This window comes from Leopardus geoffroyi, chromosome B3 (genome assembly GCF_018350155.1).
Source record: "Leopardus geoffroyi isolate Oge1 chromosome B3, O.geoffroyi_Oge1_pat1.0, whole genome shotgun sequence".
NCBI lineage: Eukaryota > Metazoa > Chordata > Mammalia > Carnivora > Felidae > Leopardus > Leopardus geoffroyi.
In genome coordinates this window covers 60,094,520-60,112,910 of record NC_059337.1, presented here as the reverse complement: position 1 = coordinate 60,112,910, position 18,391 = coordinate 60,094,520, and the positions used below count along the sequence as shown (strand labels likewise).

Sequence of the window (18,391 nt, the reverse complement as noted above, 5' to 3'; positions counted from 1 at the left end):
TGGTTGCAAGGGGTTGGGGAAGGGGGAGGAATAATGGCTACAGAGTTTCAGTTTGGGAAAGTAAACTGGGGGTGGATGGTGGTGATAGATGCACAAGGTGTAAATAAATGCACTTAATGCCACAAAACTGTACATCTAAAGATGGCTAAATGGTAAGTTTTATGGTATGGATATTTCACAGTTTGTGAAAAATTGGGGTTGAGGGGTGCCTGGGTGTCTCAGTTAAGCATCCAACTCTTGATTTCGTCTCAGATCATGATCTCACTGTTCTTGACATTGAGCCTTGTGTCAGGCTCTATGCTGACAGTGCAGAGCCTGCTTGGGATTCTCTGTCTCCTCTCTCTGCTCCTGCCCCACTCACATTCTCTCTCTCCTCTCAAAATAAAGAAGTAAACTTAAAAAAAAATGGGTTGAATAAATTCATTCTCCTACAACTTTTTTTTCTATTTTTGAAATGCTGTGAAACTTTATATAGCATAGTAGGTTATATTATGGCCTTAAATTAAAAATACCCAGTGAAATGAAATACCAAATATAAGTGAAAATATGAACACTACCTTTATATGTCCAGTTATGAGGTGTTTTTATAGATAATAGCACGTTACATTAATTTTACATTTTAATTGAAATGAAAATAAAATTTAAAATTTTATAGAGATGGATACCTGGGTGGCTCAGTCGGTTATGTGTCTGACTTCAGCTCAGGTCATGATCTCACACTTCATGAGTTCAAGCCGTGCATCAGGCTCTGTGCTGTTAGCTCTCAGCCTGCAGCCTGCTTCGGATTCTGTCTCCCTCTCTCTGCCCCTTCCCTGCTCATCCTCTGCCTCTCCCTCTCAAAAATAAGTAAACATTAAAAAGAATTAAAAAAAATTTATAGAGAATTTGCAGATCTTAAGAATATGAGAAACCCCTGAAGTCTGCAGATCCCAATTTGAGCAGTATCACTGGAGACCATTGAAATCACGTCCAAAACTCCAAATCCTGATAGGCCATGCCTAGAAGATTGCATGAGAAACAAATAATAGTAGCTGCTGGTGGGGAGGTTGACCTGAGCCCAAATCAAGAATTGGACACTTTAACCAACTGAGCCACCCAAGTGCCCCGACTGACTTATTTGTAATGTACAACATTTGATAGTGTTTGAATTCTTTACCGTGTGTTACTACCTATTTCAGTCATCGACTAATTAGGTCAGGATGGGGAACAACACCTTTGTAGCAGTTTGGAATTTACCAAGCTTAAATGGGCATCTTGAGAAGGGAAATAAAAAATAGTATTAAGTATTTGAAGCACCTCAAAGATATGCAGGCATCAATGTTTTTAGACTGTTCCTCTTCCTGCAGGTGTCACAGGACTTCCCATTTCTCCATCCCAGTGAAACCAGCGTCCTGAATCGACTCTGCCGGCTGGGCACAGACTATATTCGCTTCACCGAGTTCATTGAACAGTACACGGGCCATGTGCAGCAGCAGGTAGGCTGCTGTTGTCAGGGAATGGACACCTCCAGAGGTCAGGAGCTATGTCAAGTTTTCAGTGAATCCAAACTTTGATGTGAAATAAGTCTCAAGATGTTATGAATGTCTCATCATTGGAATTATTCAAGTGAAGGCTAGGTAACTAGCTCAAACAAGGGAGAAAATATACACAGGGACCAATTTAGGCAGATCAGTATAAGAGGAAATATGCTTTGCCTGTGTTTTAGGAGACCTGAATTAAATCAGTTTGAGCTGGACCAGAGTTCCAGTTCCACAGGTGAGATCATAAAGCATCGTTTCAGATCTGTTTCCTCTTTTGCTTCTACCTACCTTAGTCGCACGGAGGCGATCAACTAAAATCTTTGTGTTTCATTTTTGTCATTTGTAAATAAAAGAGTTAAATCAGAGAAGGTGCTTGGCACATAGCAAGCACTTAATATATATTACCCATTAATTGGTGGGTTAATTGTAATTAATGGTGTAGAGGTCAAGGATTTGTGTCCTGCTGTATCACTGACTGGCCATAGTCTGCCTGGTGGTAACCTAATGCTCAGAAACTAGAGCTCAGTTACTTACCTATCAAATAGGGATAATAGTGCCTATCTCACAGTGTCAGAAAAAATAAATAAGGTAATTCATGCAAAGTGTTAGCACTCATATTTTTTTAAAGAGAGATTTTAAAGTTCCCTTTTGTTTTTAACTGTCTGTAATTCTGTCCGTGGTAAGTAAAAAGATTGCTGAATTGTGTGACTCATTCAGTGACGACTATTCCCCACTTAAAACCATGATTCTGGTTGAGGAGGAAGGCAGGGACTTCTAGAAAGGAAAAGGAAAGGTTTCTGAAATAAGGTCAGTACCCTCTGTTATATAAGTTGGTTGTCAGGCCTTTGGTGGCCATCTGTAGGGCACAGGAGTTGGAGAATAATGCCTTGTATTTTCATCTCTGGGACAGGGATTTTGATTCTCTCAAATTGGTTTTTCCAAACATAAGCTAAATGTGAGGTGAAAATCTAATCAATGCTATAAAATCAATATTAAAGAGGGCACATGAATTATCAGAGTTGGAACCTATACACACACACATGCACACACATATTATGAAAAGGCCTCATTTTAATTTTTTGTATATAACATTTAATAGAAAAAAAAATCTGCCCTGTATTCGTGTGACTGTATGGATTTTATATAATATGTGAATTCTTACTTTCCTGCATTCTTTTTTTTTTTTTTAATTTTTTTTTTCAACGTTTTATTTTATTTTTGGGACAGAGAGAGACAGAGCATGAACGGGGGAGGGGCAGAGAGAGAGGGAGACACAGAATCGGAAACAGGCTCCAGGCTCTGAGCCATCAGCCCAGAGCCCGACACGGGGCTCAAACTCACGGACCGCGAGATCATGACCTGGCTGAAGTCGGACGCTTAACCGACTGCGCCACCCAGGCGCCCCACTTTCCTGAATTCTAAAGATAGCTGTAGTGCCTCTTTTTTTGGAACAGTAAAAAGAATACTTAATTTCTCTTTCATTTAGTGATAAATGAAGACATTCAGTTCTCTGGAATGCCATAAGATCAAAATAAAATTGGCTACTTGTAAGCCAATCTGTTCCATTTCATCCCATGCCCATGCTGGTCTTATTATAGCTGTGAACCTTTATCTTCAGGAACTGCTAGTATCCTTTGTGGCATCCCCTGACTACACTGTGCCTTTTAACCCCTGAGTCCAAGCTTCCTACCCCATTTGTTGTGGAATTCTGCTATTGTGTCTACTGTCACCAGACCCTGATCACCCAAATCAGTATGCAGCCAGAGAGGCCAATCATCGTGGTCTCTAGTCCACTCCCTCTGCAGTTGCCCCGGTAAAACTACAAGAGGCTCTTAGAAAAAATTGCAGGTTTCCTGAAAGACAAGCCATATTTGTAAATTGGCTCTTAGTCAGAGTCTTATCACTCCCCATGTTGACTATCAGATTCATGCTCCTGATGAATTACCAGGCCAGGCAGAAGGGATTTTAGAAGGAGGATTGAGGTGATTTTATTTATTCACTAAATATTTACCTTGTGTTCAAAGAATTGTGCTAGGAGCTGAAATACAAAGATGAATAAAGTGTGGGTCCTGCCTTCATGAAGTTCTTGGTCATGAGAGGAGGGCATATAAACAAAAGAACAATTCAATCACTACATAGAGATGTTATGAAATCAACAAAGAGGGAGCGATTCGTTTCCTAGGGAGAGTTAGGAAGGGCTTTGAGAGAAGAGATGCTTGAGTTGGGTCCTGTAGGAAGAGTAGGCATTTGTCACAAAGATGAGTACAAGGTTATAAGTGGAACACATCCACATTCGTGGGGGTGAGAAATAGAAGCAAGGCACATTTGGTGAGCTGTGGGTAGTTTGGAAATGAGAATGCGAAGTTGGAAGCAGTAAAAGATAATTTTAGAGAGAGAGTTAAGGGCCCGAATGTAGAAATCATTGTATGCCACGTAGGGGAGTGGAGATGTTATTCTGGGGCAGTGGGAAGCCACCAAAGGGATTTCAGCTGGAAGTGATAAGGTTAGTTGTAGAAAACCTTCACTGACAATATGAGGTTCTTTTTTTTTTTTTTTTTTTAACATTTATTTTTTGAGAGACAGAGACATAGCATGAGTTGGAGAGGGGCAGAGAAAGAGGGAGTCACGGAATCCAAAGCAGGTTCCAGGCTCTGAGCTGTCAGCACAGAGCCTGATGCGGGGCTCAAACCCACAAACTGTGATATCATGACCTGAGCCAAAGTTGGATATTTAACCGACTGAGCTACCCAGGTGCCCCAATATGAGGTTCTACCTGGTTGTTTGTAACATGTAGGATGCTTGGGAAATTAAAATGTTATCACATCTTAAAAGGTCAGAACTCAAAATCGGCCTCTCTAGTCAGGCTTTCCTCTCACCGAAGCACTGCTTTGATGTGGAATTATTTAAGCAAAAACAATAATACTATTAAGGGATAATGTCTTCCTCAGGTTTTAGAGTCTGAGCTGTGAGGTTTAATTCTCTTTGTTTGATTTCAGGATCACCATCCATCTCAGCAGGGCCAAGGTGGGTTACATGGAATCTACCTAAGGGCCTTCTGCACAGGACTGGATTCAGTTTTGCAGCCTTATCGCCAAGCACTGCTTGATTTGGAACAAGAGGTGAGAGAGGGAACAACGTCTCTGGGAGAGCAGATTAGGGCACATTCCTGAATTTGAAATACCCTTGGATGTGGTCAGATAGCTAAGAGAGAGCTGTTTTCTTCGTGGCTAGGGGGTAGAGTGTACTCTGTGATTGCCCAAGCCGTGATCAAAGTGGTGTGCAGATCATGGCAAAGGTATCAGAGCCCTTGTTTTTTTCTCACCTGAAAAATCAGAATTAATAATCCATAAACTACCGATTCTCCATAGCCTAAAATTAACACTGAGCCTATTCTCAGATTCCCACCTAGTTTTCAGAGATCAAATAGATTCGAGATGTCTCATATGGAGCCTTAATCACAGTGTTTTTTGTTGCAGTTCCTGGCTGACCCCCATCTGTCCATATCACATGTCAATTACTCCTTGGATCAGGTATGCTGTCCAAATAACAAAATGCCGGGGCGCCTGGGTGGCTTGGTCGGTTAAGCATCCGACTCCGGCTCAGGTCATGATCTCACGGTCCGTGAGTTCGAGCCCCGCGTCGGGCTCTGTGCTGACAGCTCAGAGCCTGGAGCCTGTTTCAGATTCTGTGTCTCCCTCTCTCTCTGCCCCTCCCCTGTTCATGCTCTGTGTCTCTCTGTCTCAAAAATAAATAAATGTTAAAAAAAAAAAAACAAAACAAATAACAAAATGCCTTGAAATCTGTTGATATTGTTAGAATAATCTAACTTACAGGATTCATGGCTGGCTCATTCAGTGGAACAAGTGACTCTTGATCTTGGGGTTGTGAGTGTGAGCCCCATATTGGGCAGAGGGATTATTTAACCATAAAAAAAAATCTTAAAGAAAAAATGAGGAATTAAAAAAATAATCTAACTTGGGGCTCCTGGGTAGCTCAGTCAGTTAAACATCCGGCTCTTGGTTTTGGCTCAGGTCATGATCTCACGGTTTGTGAGTTTGAGCCCTGTATCAGGCTCTGTGCTGACAATGCAGAGCCTGTTTGAGATTCTCTCTCTCTCTCTCTCTCCCTCTCTCTCTCTCTCTGCCCCTCCCCTGCTCTCTCTCTGTCTCTCTCTCAAAAATAGATAAATAAAAACTTAAAAAATCTAACTTAAGACATTAAGACATTCCTTCTGGATTCAGAGCTACGCATTTTATATGTTGTATGCTTTCCTAGATCAGAGCTGTTTGGAAAGCTCCAAATTTAGTTAAAATCTAATATCTGATATTAACACTCTATGTTGACTTCAATATTAACAATTATGTTAGCCTCAGAAATAGAAACTGCTTCTATCTGCCATTCTCCCTTTGTAGCCAACCCCCATATCAGCTTGCCCTCAGATACTGAATCTTGGCTGTTCTGTGCTATTGCCATCTTTATGTGATGTGGGACTATTTAGAAACAAAAGCATTTCCTGAGCCAGTTCTCATTAATTATTCTCCTAATTATTCTCCACTTTGCAGTTCCAGCTCCTTTTCCCCTCTGTCATGGTTGTGGTAGAACAAATTAAAAGTCAAAAGGTAAGAACTTTCCTTTTTTATCTTTGCTGTGGGAAGTGCCAGGGATATAGTCATAATTAATTTCACCTTACATTCTTTTTTGAAGACCATAATTTTTAGTAGTTTTTATTTATTTATTGTTTTTTTTTTAATAATGTCTGCTTGGGTATCATGCTAAATGCAAAAAATAAGTTGTCGCTCTGCCCTTAAGCACCTCCTGATCCAGAGGGTGGGGGTGATGTTAATAGATGTACCCTGGTAAGAGAATTCTGTCTGGTAAGAGAAAAATGCTAGGGGTGATATTTGAAAGTGAGAGCATTTTGCATTAAGGATTTGGGATTGTTGGATGTGGATCTTAAGAAGCAGAAAGTTAATCTTCAGAAAGAATAATACATTTAGGTTAGGGTGCTAATTCTTTTCTAAGAATTAGATCATTGGGTAAAACCCAGATGTTTCTTTTATTAAATACGCCTATTACCACAAGTTTTTATTACATGCACTGAAAAGTCAGGGTCCCCAACACCAGAAGAATGTCTTTTCTGAGTGGAGTTAATAATTGAGGGATAAATGCTTTGAGATTTCACATTAGAAGAAGAATCTGCAAGTCCATAATTGGATGAGAAAAGACAAATGGATTAAATTTGTTTAACCCTGTTTTGTTTTTAAACTGTTGTAATTGTGCCTTAGCTTATTAGGAGTCTTCACCTTGATAAATGTAACTAGCTAACTACTTAATTTGCCAGGTTGCCACTTCATTTTTTTGCTTTATAAGTGTAGAAGTTTTCACTGTGCTGTGTTCATTAGGAGCCAGCAAAGCCAGTGAGGGAGGTGCTGTTTGGCTCTTCAAAGCTGATTACCCTCATCAATTAATATTCAGCTTTTATTGTGCACTTACTGTACACCAGGCACTATGCTAAGTGTTTCACGTACTTCATCACATTCAGTTTTCTAAGGGGTCAGGTAGGTTAGGGAATGTGCTTAGGGTCACATGGATGGTAGGAAATAGTAGAGCTGGGATCTAAACCCGGCTCTGACTCGAAAGACTATGCTCTTAACCACTCCACTAAACTGTCCCCCCACCCTCCACCCCCACCCCCACCCCCTGGGTTGGAGAGGACCTTCTCGGTACGTGGAGGTAGTGTAAGGGTTGCATGCTTAGCTGCACATCTCAGTTGACTTTCAGATTCCACTGACCACAGGAAGGAGAGTATAAACTGAGTAGGGGGGTTGGAGATGGGCAAACCTTCCTTCTTGCCAGGGTGGTGGTAGAGAAGCCAGTGTGTTCTGCCTCTACAGAGTTCAAACATGAGGTGGTCAAGAACATGGGCCGGGTGAGAACTGGGATGATAGCAAACAGACACAAAGGGATTCTTTTAGAGTGATGGAAATGTTATAAAACTAGATTACGGCGATGGTTGTACACACTGTAAAATTTACTAAAAGTTGTTGAACGGTACACTTAATTCTGGGTGTATTTTATGGTATATAAATTATACCTCAATAAAGGAGTTTTAAAAAGAGAGACAGAAGGACATAGAAAGAAGCAGCAGAGTTTTTTGAAAACTATATACCTTAGAGCATGAGTTAGGCCTTAATCTGAAATAAAGAGCTTTCTTCTTAGCTTGGAATTTTAACTCTGAATGATTCTGGTTTCTCTAGTGCAGTACTTTTCAAACTTCATTTTACGTTAGAATCACCTGGAATAGATGGTTAAAACCACGTGGCTGGGCCCTACCACAGGGATTCTGATTCAGTAAGCCTGGAGTTGGTCCCAAGAATTTCCATTTCTTACAAACTCCCAGGTGCTGCTGCTGCTGCTGCTGGGGGCATATGGATGGGGTGGGGAAGAGTAAGTAGAGTGGAGGTCCATATTTTATAGAATAACTGTTGTGATACTGTGATCTATAATAAATATAGGGTGGCCCCTGGGTGGCTCAGTGGTTAAGTGTCAGACTCTTGATTTCCACTCAGGTCATGGTCTCACAGTCGTGAGACTCTCCCTCTGCCCCTCCCCTGCTAGTGCTCTTTCTCAAAAAAAAAAAAAAAAAAATTATATATATTTCATCTTCATCCCCTTTCTGGCACTTAGCTTCTAAAACCTTTGGCATTTCCTAAGTGATAAGAATGATAAAGATGTCTTGGTATTCATAATTAGCCACACCTGAGTCTATGGTAATTAAGTGACTTTTGGAAAGCACCTAAGGATTGGCTGGTTGCCAGGGGAAACAAGCATTTGATTGGAGGATTGGGACCTTCATACCCCTGACCTCTGCGGAGAGGAAAGGGGCTGGAGGTTGAGTTCAGTCACTAGCAGTCAGTGATTTAATCAATTGTGCCCATGAAGTGAAGCCTCCATAAAAATCTGAAAGGGCTGGTTTCAGAGAACTTGTAGGTCGCTGAACCAGAACACTTCTGGCTACAATGCTGGGCCCACGCTCTACGGGGACAGAAGCTCCTTTGTTTGGAACCTCACACTATGCATCTCTTCATCTGGCTGTTGATTCATATCTTTAGTATGCTTTTTAATAAACAGGTAATCTAGTGAGTAAACATTTTCTGAGTTCTGTGGGCCGCTCTAGCAAGCTAATGGAATCCAAGGAAAGGGTTGTGGGAACCTCTGATTTATCAGCCAGTCAGCCTTGGGCTTGAGATGTTAGAAGTGGAGGGGAGGTCTTGTGGGACTGACCCCTTCACCTGTGGAATTTGATGATGTTCTGGTAGTGTCAGAATTTAGTTGAATTGTAGGACACCCAGCCGGTGTTAAAGAATTGCTTTGTGGTGTTGGGAAAATCGCCCCTGCACACGTTGGAATTAGAGTCAAAATTAGAATTCTCTGTAGCTCTTTAGCCTCATTATCTGCTGGATTGTGCTCTCTGGATTGAATACTGAATATGAGTTTGTCCTATTCGAGCTGTTAAAATGGAATCCAGTTTGACAAGGTTGTATTTTGCACAGATCCATGGTTGTCAAATCCTGGAAACGGTATACAAACACAGCTGCGGAGGTTTGCCCCCTGTTCGAAGTGCACTAGAAAAGTAAGTCATGGCTTAATTGGGGGCAGGGGTGGGTGATCAAGTGACTTGACTTTGCACTTGTTTCATTTTCAGGTCATCTTAGGTTTCCCTCTGGGAAAAGTTAAGACCAGGATAGAAAAGACCCATGTATGATGGCTCAGAAACTGCAAAAAGAATGTTAGGAAGTGTTGAGGATCAAAGCTAGGATCTAGTCACCTAGATGACCTTGAAGCAGTGCTCTTTAATTTGGGGATATCATTATCCTTGGAGAATTTCCATTACATGTGTCAGATAATGTAGCTATACCTAAACTGTGTGTGTTTTGAGTAGCTGGCATTTTATATCAAGATCCTTAAAAATGTTTATAATCCTGGGGCGCCTGGGTGGCGCAGTCGGTTGGGCGTCCGACTTCAGCCAGGTCACGATCTCGCGGTCCGTGAGTTCGAGCCCCGCGTCAGGCTCTGGGCTGATGGCTCAGAGCCTGGAGCCTGTTTCCGATTCTGTGTCTCCCTCTCTCTCTGCCCCTCCCCCGTTCATGCTCTGTCTCTCTCTGTCCCAAAAATAAATAAACGTTGAAAAAAAAAAAAATTTTAAAAAAATGTTTATAATCCCATTATGCCATTCTTAGGAATTTTATCCTAACACCTATTCAAAAGAAGAAAATAACCATATGCAGAAACATTCACTGGAATGTTGTCTGTTTTATCAGGACATTAGGGAACTACCAGCAGCAGAAGAAAGCTAAATAAAAGTATATTCACTTGATGGTCTATAAAGGTAAAATTAAAATTAAAAATACTATAAATATAAACACTGTCAAAATCTGCAAAAGGAAACTTCCCAGAACATGCTTCAGGGACTTAATTCTCTATTATTGGGCCTTTTTTTTTTTTCCTAATAAAAGAATTGTATTTTGATTGTAGAAAATACAGACCTGTAAAGAGAAGAAATAGATTTTCTAATCTTTGAGATACCCAATATAACTTTCACTGTATATTCTCTATGGTTTCTCTATACATATACATAGTTTTATGCATGGAATATAAAATCTTACATAGATCCTGTGATTAAGTGCATGTTTGTTATATATTTGCAGGACCAAATTTTATAGACCAAGTACTCGAATGTACTAAATGTAAATTTTGATTTTTTAACTATTTTTTTTAATGTTTATTTATTTTTGAGAGACAGAGACAAGCATGAGCGGGGGAGTGGCAGAGAGAGAAGGAGACACAGAATCCAAGGCAGGCTTCAGGCTCTGAGCTGTCAGCACAGAGCCTGATGTGGGGCTCGAACTCAGGAACTGTGAGATCATGACCTGAGCCAAAGTAGGAAGCTTAACTGACTGAGCCACCCAGGCACCCCCTCCACCTGATTTGATTTTTTAACGATAGCTTCCATTCAGTTAGCTTATTATAAATATCAGACTCAAGCTCTTCTCATTTCTCCCCAAGTTATTTTGAAATTTTTCAGATCTACAAACATTTGAAAGAACAGCATAGTAAACACTGTATATCCTTCAGTTTCACCAGTTGTTAACATTTGGCCACATTTGATTTCTTTTTCTTTTTCCCCTCTGTATGGACTGTGAAATATATATATGTAAATATATATAAACATACACACATGCACACCATGTGTGCTAAATCATTTGAGAGTAATCACAGATACAATGCTTAACTTGTAAATACTTCAGCTTGTATCTCTTTAGAAAAAAGGCTTATATAACTTCAATTGGTTTATATAACCTCAATACCATATTATAGCCAAAAAAGTTAATGTTAATTCAACAATATATTATCCAGAAATAAATCTGAATTTCTCCAGTTGTCACCCAAAAGTCTTTTACCCTTGTTCTTTTTTGCACTCCCGGATGGAGTCTGCCTTTTCCTGTGGCTTTTTGCAGCCACCTCTTTTTAGTCCCCTTTAATTTGGAACAGTGCCCTTCCTTGCCTTTTTAATCTTTTGATGACATTGACATTTTAAGAGTCCTAACCAGTCCATTTTAGAGGCACATTTTCAGGGTGCCTGGGTGGCTCATTCAGTTAAGCGTCCAACTTCAGCTCAGGTCATGATCTCACAGCTTATGAGTTCAAGCCCTGCATCGGGCCCTCTGCTGATGGTGCAGAGCCTGCTTTGGATTCTCAGTCTCCCTCTTTACTTCTCTGTCCCTCCCCCATTCACACACTCTCGCTCACTCTTTCTCTCAAAAATAAGTAAACATTAAAAAAAAAAAAAACACAGGCACATTTTCCTCTTTGTAACTAAGATGTTATCTGGGGAGTGATCCTTTAAGACCATGAGAATGTCCCATTCTCCAACAACCTTTCTGCATCTTGAAGGATTATAGGATTGTAGGAGATATACCTAGGAGATATACCTGCCTCTCGCATAGTGCATCTACTCTCCATATGTGACTCCAACAAAAATAAAACAAATTTAATACTGTGTTAGCCAGACTCTTATAAGCACATTTAATTTTAACAAGAATCCTTAGTTTTGGAACTCCTCCACACAAAAGGAGGAAAGAAAATGTGCCTCTTCTAAAAACCCAGCAGAACACTTACTGAACATTCAGACTTCAGCATGTAGGCTACAAGTGTGGAAATTTAATCGCTGAGTTCATCCACAAACATTTAAATTAAAATAGCACAATTATTTTTAGCCTAATTGGTCATTTCCCTTCTGAGTCATCAGACCTCTGTTTGTCCTGTCGCAGTTTAGAGCATGGTCTCCGTGCAGATGTAGGCTTCAGTGTCTGCAAAGTGGACTTCTAAGGCTCCTGCTTTTCTCTCCACTCAGGATCCTGGCCGTGTGTCATGGGGTCATGTATAAGCAGCTCTCAGCCTGGATGCTCCATGGACTCCTCCTGGACCAGCACGAAGAGTTCTTTATCAAACAGGGTCCTTCTTCTGGGAATGTCAGTGCCCAGCCAGAAGAGGATGAGGAGGATCTGGGCATTGGGGGACTGACAGGAAAACAGTTGAGAGAACTCCAGGACTTGGTGAGAACATGGCAAGAAGTCTGGCGTACTCCTGCCTGAGTCAGAGAAGTTGTCAGCTAGATGACCTTTTGGTGATTTCTACCCTTGTCCCCAGCTCATCAGAGTCGAAGCACCTTTCAGAAATTCTTTACACATAAACACTTGAACTTGGCTTTATCTTAACTGCATTCTTAATACCTAACTTAATGGGAGACTACAAAATAGAAAATACATTTGTGAGATTCCTTTGTTTCCCCTTGTCCCAGTATATGCATTTATGAGGTTAATGAGTCTTTTCAGGTAGTAGTGTGGTTACCCTACAGCGTTTAAGTGCACTTAGAGTTTCCATTAGAGTACCAAAAGTCCTATATTGTCTTTATTGATCCATCGATCTATTTATTCATTCGTTTATCCTGCTACAGCATTTTATTGAATGCCTGTTGTAGGCCAGCCACTGTTCTAGGAGAGTTACTGGGTGTTTAACTGAGTAGATGAATAAAAGGTAGCAGACCCTATACTGAAGGAGCTTATTGTTTAGTGGAAGACCTAGAAAAATAAACAGTGACATTAAAGTGTACAAAGTGCTCTGGAAAGAGCAAGTATGGGTATTCTCAGAACTTAGAGTAGCTAGAGAAGGCTTTTCAGTGGAATGTATGTCTAAATTGCAAAGAGTTTGGAAGGAGAGGTTAAGAAACGTTCTAGGCAGAGGGAAGGATGTGTACAAAGTACAGAGACCATGAAAGACCTGGCGTATTTGAGGAACCAGTAGTAATACAATTGAAATGGTCAAGTAAAGGCTGAAATACAAAATACAAGGGACAATTGAGGGCAGGGGGAAGTAGTAATCGATGAAACTGTTGAGGTAAGATCATGAAAGCCCTTGTCATCAATGGGAAAGTATTTAGACTTCAACCTCAAAAGAGCTTGGAGCCAGTGAAGAATTTTCAGCAAGAGGTCAACACAATGAGACTTTATGATAGATGACTCTGGACACTGTGTGGGGAAATTGTTTTTTAAAAAATCAAGGGTCACCTGGGTGGCTCAGTCCTTTGAGCGTCCAACTCTTGATCTCAGCTCAGGTCATAATCTCATGGTTTATGAAATCAAGCCCTGCATCAGGGTCTGTGCTGATCATGCAGAGCCTGCTTGGGATTCTCTCCCTCCCTCTCTCTCTGCCCCTCCCCTGCTCATGCTCTTTCTCTCTCACTCTCTCTCTCTTTCTGTGTAAATAAATAAACATTAAAAAAAATGAAGACTAGCAGCAGGGAGGTCAGTTAGAAGAATGTTGGGGACACTCAAGTGAAAGATAATAGTGGCCTAAACTGAGGGTAGTAACAGTAAATATGGAAAAGAATAGAGAGGCTTGAGAGAGACTTAGCAGGTGGAATGGGTAGGCTTTAGTGTTTGGGTAGGAGTCCAGAAGGAAGAGTCAAGAATGATACCTAAGTTTCTGCCTTCAGTGGCTAGGCAGGCAGAGATGATAAGGAATGTATATGGCAAATACCGGGGGAAAGAAGATGGTTCCAGTATTGGACATGTTGAGTTTGAGGTACTTGCAGGAAATGTTCAGTGAGCTGAGCCTGGAGCTCATGAGAACAGTCTAGCTTGAAGATAAAGATTAAGGAGTCATCAGCATATAGACGTTTTTAACCTGGGGCCCCTGGGTGGCTTCAGGAGGTTCTGTGAAATGTATGTTTGTATAACTGTCTCGAAGTTCCATAGCGTTTATAATGCAGAGTCCTAGGATGTAAAAAGACTAGAAATACCTGTTATAATGATCAATTCAGTGACAGAAGAAGATGTGATTGTCTAAGAAGACTGAGGAGAAGAAGAGGAAAAGAGAGTCTGGGCAGTCCCCTGAGGACTGCCAGCACTGGAGCACAAACCAGAAAGGGTAAACAGCAGAGCTCAAAGTCAGGATTGTGGAGCCCAGAGTTCCTGCTGGGAGCTGGAGGATAAGGATCAAATCCAAAGCAAGTCTGTGTATGTCAGAGTTAGCTGGAGAGCTTATTAAAACACTGATGGATGTCTAGGCCTCATCTGCCAGGCTGTCCTAGATCTGGGGAGGGGCTTGAAAATTTGCATTTCTAACAGAGTTTCCAAGTAACAAGTTTCCAGCTGATGCTGCTGGACCACGAGCTACAGTTGGAGAACCACTTGGCTAAATGACTTGGGTTACATACTAGTAAAGAGCTGAGGGGTGCCTGAGTGGCTCAGTCTGTTAAGCATCCGACTTTGGCTCAGGTCATGATTTCACGGTTCATGTGTTCGACTCCCATGTTGGGCTCTGTGCTGACAGCTCAGAGCCTGGAGCCTGCTTCAGATTCTGTGTCTTCCTCTCTCTCTCTGTCCCTCACCCCCCTCTCTCTGTCAAAAATAAACATTAAAAAAAAAAAAAAAAGAGGTGGGCAGAGCAAGCATATGTACAAGACGATAAAGTCCCTACAGGTAAGGAAGCAGAATTCCTGACCTACTGCACAGGGTTTTACATAGTAAAGGCAGAGTGAGGACTAAAATCCTAATGTTAAAAACAACCACAGTGATTTCCACCATGTTCTCTCACTATCTGAAAATGGAAATGTATTCGTCTCTCTAGTGGTAATTTAGGCATTCAGACTTCATTTTAAAGTCCTTCTAGAAAATATAAGTCATGGGTTGGGAGAATTAGTGATGTTTTCTTGCTTTCCTCTTCTTCATACATCATGTCTGCTACGGATTATTTCCTGGAGTAGCGCCTGATAGAGGAAGAGAACATGCTGGCACCATCTCTAAAACAGTTTTCCCTACGAGTGGAGATTTTGCCATCCTACATTCCAGTGAGGGTTGCTGAAAAAATCCTGTTTGTTGGAGAGTCTGTCCAGATGTTTGAGAACCAAAATGTAAACCTGACTAGGAAAGGTAAGACTCTCATTGGCCAAGATTGGCCAACCGTCTTCAAAGGCCCTTTTTTATATTGCGTGGCCCCAAAGAATGCTCGGTCAGAGTGAGTGGCTGGTAAAGTTTAGGTACCGAGTTTGCAGCACAGCCATTATAGGCTTACTTGAGAAGCGTCTGACCGGATTGTAAATCCTTGCCTGTCCCGCTGCTCTCTGCCTTCCTTTGAAGGTGCCTTCCTGTTTTGCAGGATCCATTTTGAAGAACCAGGAGGACACCTTTGCTGCAGAACTTCATCGGCTCAAGCAGCAGCCACTCTTCAGCCTGGTGGACTTCGAGCAGGTGGTGGATCGTATTCGTAGTACTGTGGCCGAGGTTTGTATTTCACAGTATATTTGCTTAGCGAGAAAACAGACTAGTTCCCCACAAACTGAGTACTTTCGTTGCTTCTTGATGTGATTAGAACTCAGCTTGGAGGGAATTGTTTGAGAGAGTTGAAGGGCAAGAAGTTGTTTTTTTGTTTTTTTTTTTTTAATGTTTGTTTATTTTTTTAGAGAGAGACACAGAGCATGAGTGGGGGAGGGGCAGAGAGAGAGGGAGACACAGAATCTGAAGCAGGCTCCAGGCTCTGAGCTGTCAGCACAGAGCCCAACACGGGGCTTGAACTCAGGAACTGTGAGATCATGACCTGAACCGAAGTTGGACACTTAACCAACTGAGCCACCTGGGCACCCCAAGAAGTTTTTAATAATAGAGGCAGAGGGGCGCCTGGGTGGCGCAGTCGGTTAAGCGTCCGACTTCAGCCAGGTCACGATCTCGCGGTCCGTGAGTTCGAGCCCCGTGTCAGGCTCTGGGCTGATGGCTCAGAGCCTGGAGCCTGTTTCTGATTCTGTGTCTCCCTCTCTCTCTGCCCCTCCCCCGTTCATGCTCTGTCTCTCTCTGTCCCAAAAATAAATAAACGTTGAAAAAAAAAATTTTTTTTTTAAATTAAAAAAAAAAAAAAAAAATGATAGAGGCAGAGCTTCTTTAGTCTTTTCACACCCAACAGGAGTTCGCTAGTTAGCTACTTAAATTGAATAAAGAGAGGGCTCGCTTTCAATTTCAGACAGTTAGCATTTGGAATCTGTCAATATAGTTGGCAGGAACTGCAAAGAATCAAATGATTCTGGGTAAATTTAGCATCTCACTTACATTTTAGATGGCTTTACTGCTAACTCTTTCATTTATGGATATAATGATCTTATGAGGAACACAGAACAAGTATTATTTTTCCATTTTTATAAGCAAATGAACTAGAAAGCTAACTTGTCCAGTGTTGCACATTAAGTAACAAAGGTGACATCAGAAACAGGTCTTGTGACTCCTATTCAGTGTTCTTTTTTTTTGTTGTTTATTTTTGAGAGCGAGAGAGAGCATGAGTCGGGGAGGGACAGAGAGAGGGAGACACAAAATCTGAAGTAGGCTCCAGGCTCTGAGCTGCCAGCACAGAGCTCAATGCAGAGCTTGAACTCACGGATTGCAAGATCATGACCTGAGCTAAAGTCGGCCACTTAACTGATGGAGCCACCCAGGCATCCCCTACTTCAGGGTTCTTAAGTAAATTGTGCTTCATCCACCATCTTAAATTGTGACCAATGATTTTTCAAATGGGCATCTGTTCTGTGGCTTAAAATAAAATTTGGCTCCCAGGTGTGTGATAATGTGAAATGAGATCTTTAGTCAGACAACTGTTTTGTTTGCTATATTAGTGGTTTTCAAGTTTGGCTGTGCATAGAACTGCTTTGGAAAATCTTAAAACATGGATCTGTATCAAATCCTCACCTCCAGAGCTGCTGACTTAGAGATCTACATCGAGAGGGAGGGAGTAGGTAATAGTATCAATACCATCCAACTAGACAGCCAACCAGCAAACCACTGCAGGTGATTGTGAAATGTACCCAGTGCGCTATGGTATCTAGAACTGCTAAGAAGTTTAGCATCAGATATCCTCACATTGGAAACATAGTAATCAATCATGAATATGATTTCCTTTTCCAGTCACTATCTCAAAAATTCTGGGCATGGGAGACAGAGCTGTGATGTAGACGGAATATTAGATCTTAAGATATCCCTTCATTTGATTCTTTGTGGGCAACTAAAGATCTACATGCTTCTGTCCCTTCATAATTTCAAGGTATTGCCCCTCCTCAGTCTGTAACTAGAGCAGCTCTAGTCTAAGGGACACTTTATTTTATTAAATCTATTTCTGTTCTCTTATTATTCTTGTGATAACTCTGGAATTAATTCATGAAGGAAAGTAAAACAATAATACAAGATTTCAAAAATGGTTTTTTCTTGTGAAGGTCTGAAATGCAGATACTGCTAGACATTACATTTCCAGTTTGTAAAAAATGATAGACAACTGAAGTTCAGACTCTTTGAAGTCTTTTAGAATTGTAGCTAATAGGCTTTTTTGTAAGGTATTACCTTAATAATAACAGTTTATAGTAATGAAAATAGTTTCCTTTTTAGAAGGAAAAAGGAGGGAATGTCTCACAAATACATATCATACTCGTCCCTTTTTTGTTTTCTTTCCTTCTTGATTTTTTTAGAAAGTATACACACTATATGAATTTATTTATATAAAGTTCAAAAACAGTTAATACAAAGTTTAATATAAATGTTCAAGTGCAGAACTAATCTGTTGTTAGATGTCAGGATCATATCTGACCTTGATCAATGGGAAGGGTAGGAATAGGGTTCTCAGGGTGCTGCTTCTACAGATGTGTTCAGTTTGTGAAAATTCTCTGAGCTGTAAACTTCTGATTTGTGTGCTTTTCTGTATTTAGTTTTAGTACTTCAGTGAAAAGATTTTTAAAATTAATTCCTACATATGTAATGGTTTGTTATTTTAATTTTTTAGTTAGCTACAGTTTTTATGTAGAGAAGTGGCAGTATTGATTTTTGTGCATGGATCTTCTGCCTGACCTCTTAAGGTCTTTTTTTAGTTCTCATAGTTTGTTGATTTTTCTGAGTAATGATTGTATCATTTGCAAGTAAGATTTACTTCCAATTTTAGGCTTTTTCTTTTGTTTTTTTTCTTACAGTCTTGGATTTCTAATACTACATTAAACAGCTGGAGTGGTAGTTGATACAAACTGTGTGGAGGCAATGCTAGTAAGAGGCGATGATGAGCATTTTCGATATGTTGGCTCTTAAAGGTCATGTACCTACAATTTCTGTGTTACTCCAGTGTTTGCTGAGGGCCTTTGGCACATAAGTTTATCATGTTAAAAAAAAAAAAAACTTTTTTCTTCCTAGTTTGCTATGAGTTTTTATCATAAATAGATGATGAATTTTATCAACTGCATTTTCTATGTCAATTATGGTGGTTTCTTGCTCGGAGTTCTTTTTCTCCTTTAG

At 40.7% G+C, this 18,391-nt stretch overlaps 1 protein-coding gene across 1 annotated transcript in view; it reads left to right on the top strand.

Moving 5' to 3' along the window:
• The window catches only part of TUBGCP4 (tubulin gamma complex associated protein 4), a 37,250-nt gene that overhangs the window by 4,805 nt on the left and 14,054 nt on the right, over nt 1–18,391 (top strand). Inside the window, exons 2-9 of the mRNA XM_045447983.1 lie at nt 1,347–1,475; nt 4,517–4,639; nt 4,997–5,050; nt 6,083–6,139; nt 9,074–9,153; nt 11,935–12,136; nt 14,848–15,013; nt 15,240–15,364. Of these exons, the coding sequence (XP_045303939.1) occupies nt 1,347–1,475; nt 4,517–4,639; nt 4,997–5,050; nt 6,083–6,139; nt 9,074–9,153; nt 11,935–12,136; nt 14,848–15,013; nt 15,240–15,364 (936 nt within the window). The remainder of the gene's footprint in view (nt 1–1,346; nt 1,476–4,516; nt 4,640–4,996; nt 5,051–6,082; nt 6,140–9,073; nt 9,154–11,934; nt 12,137–14,847; nt 15,014–15,239; nt 15,365–18,391) is intronic.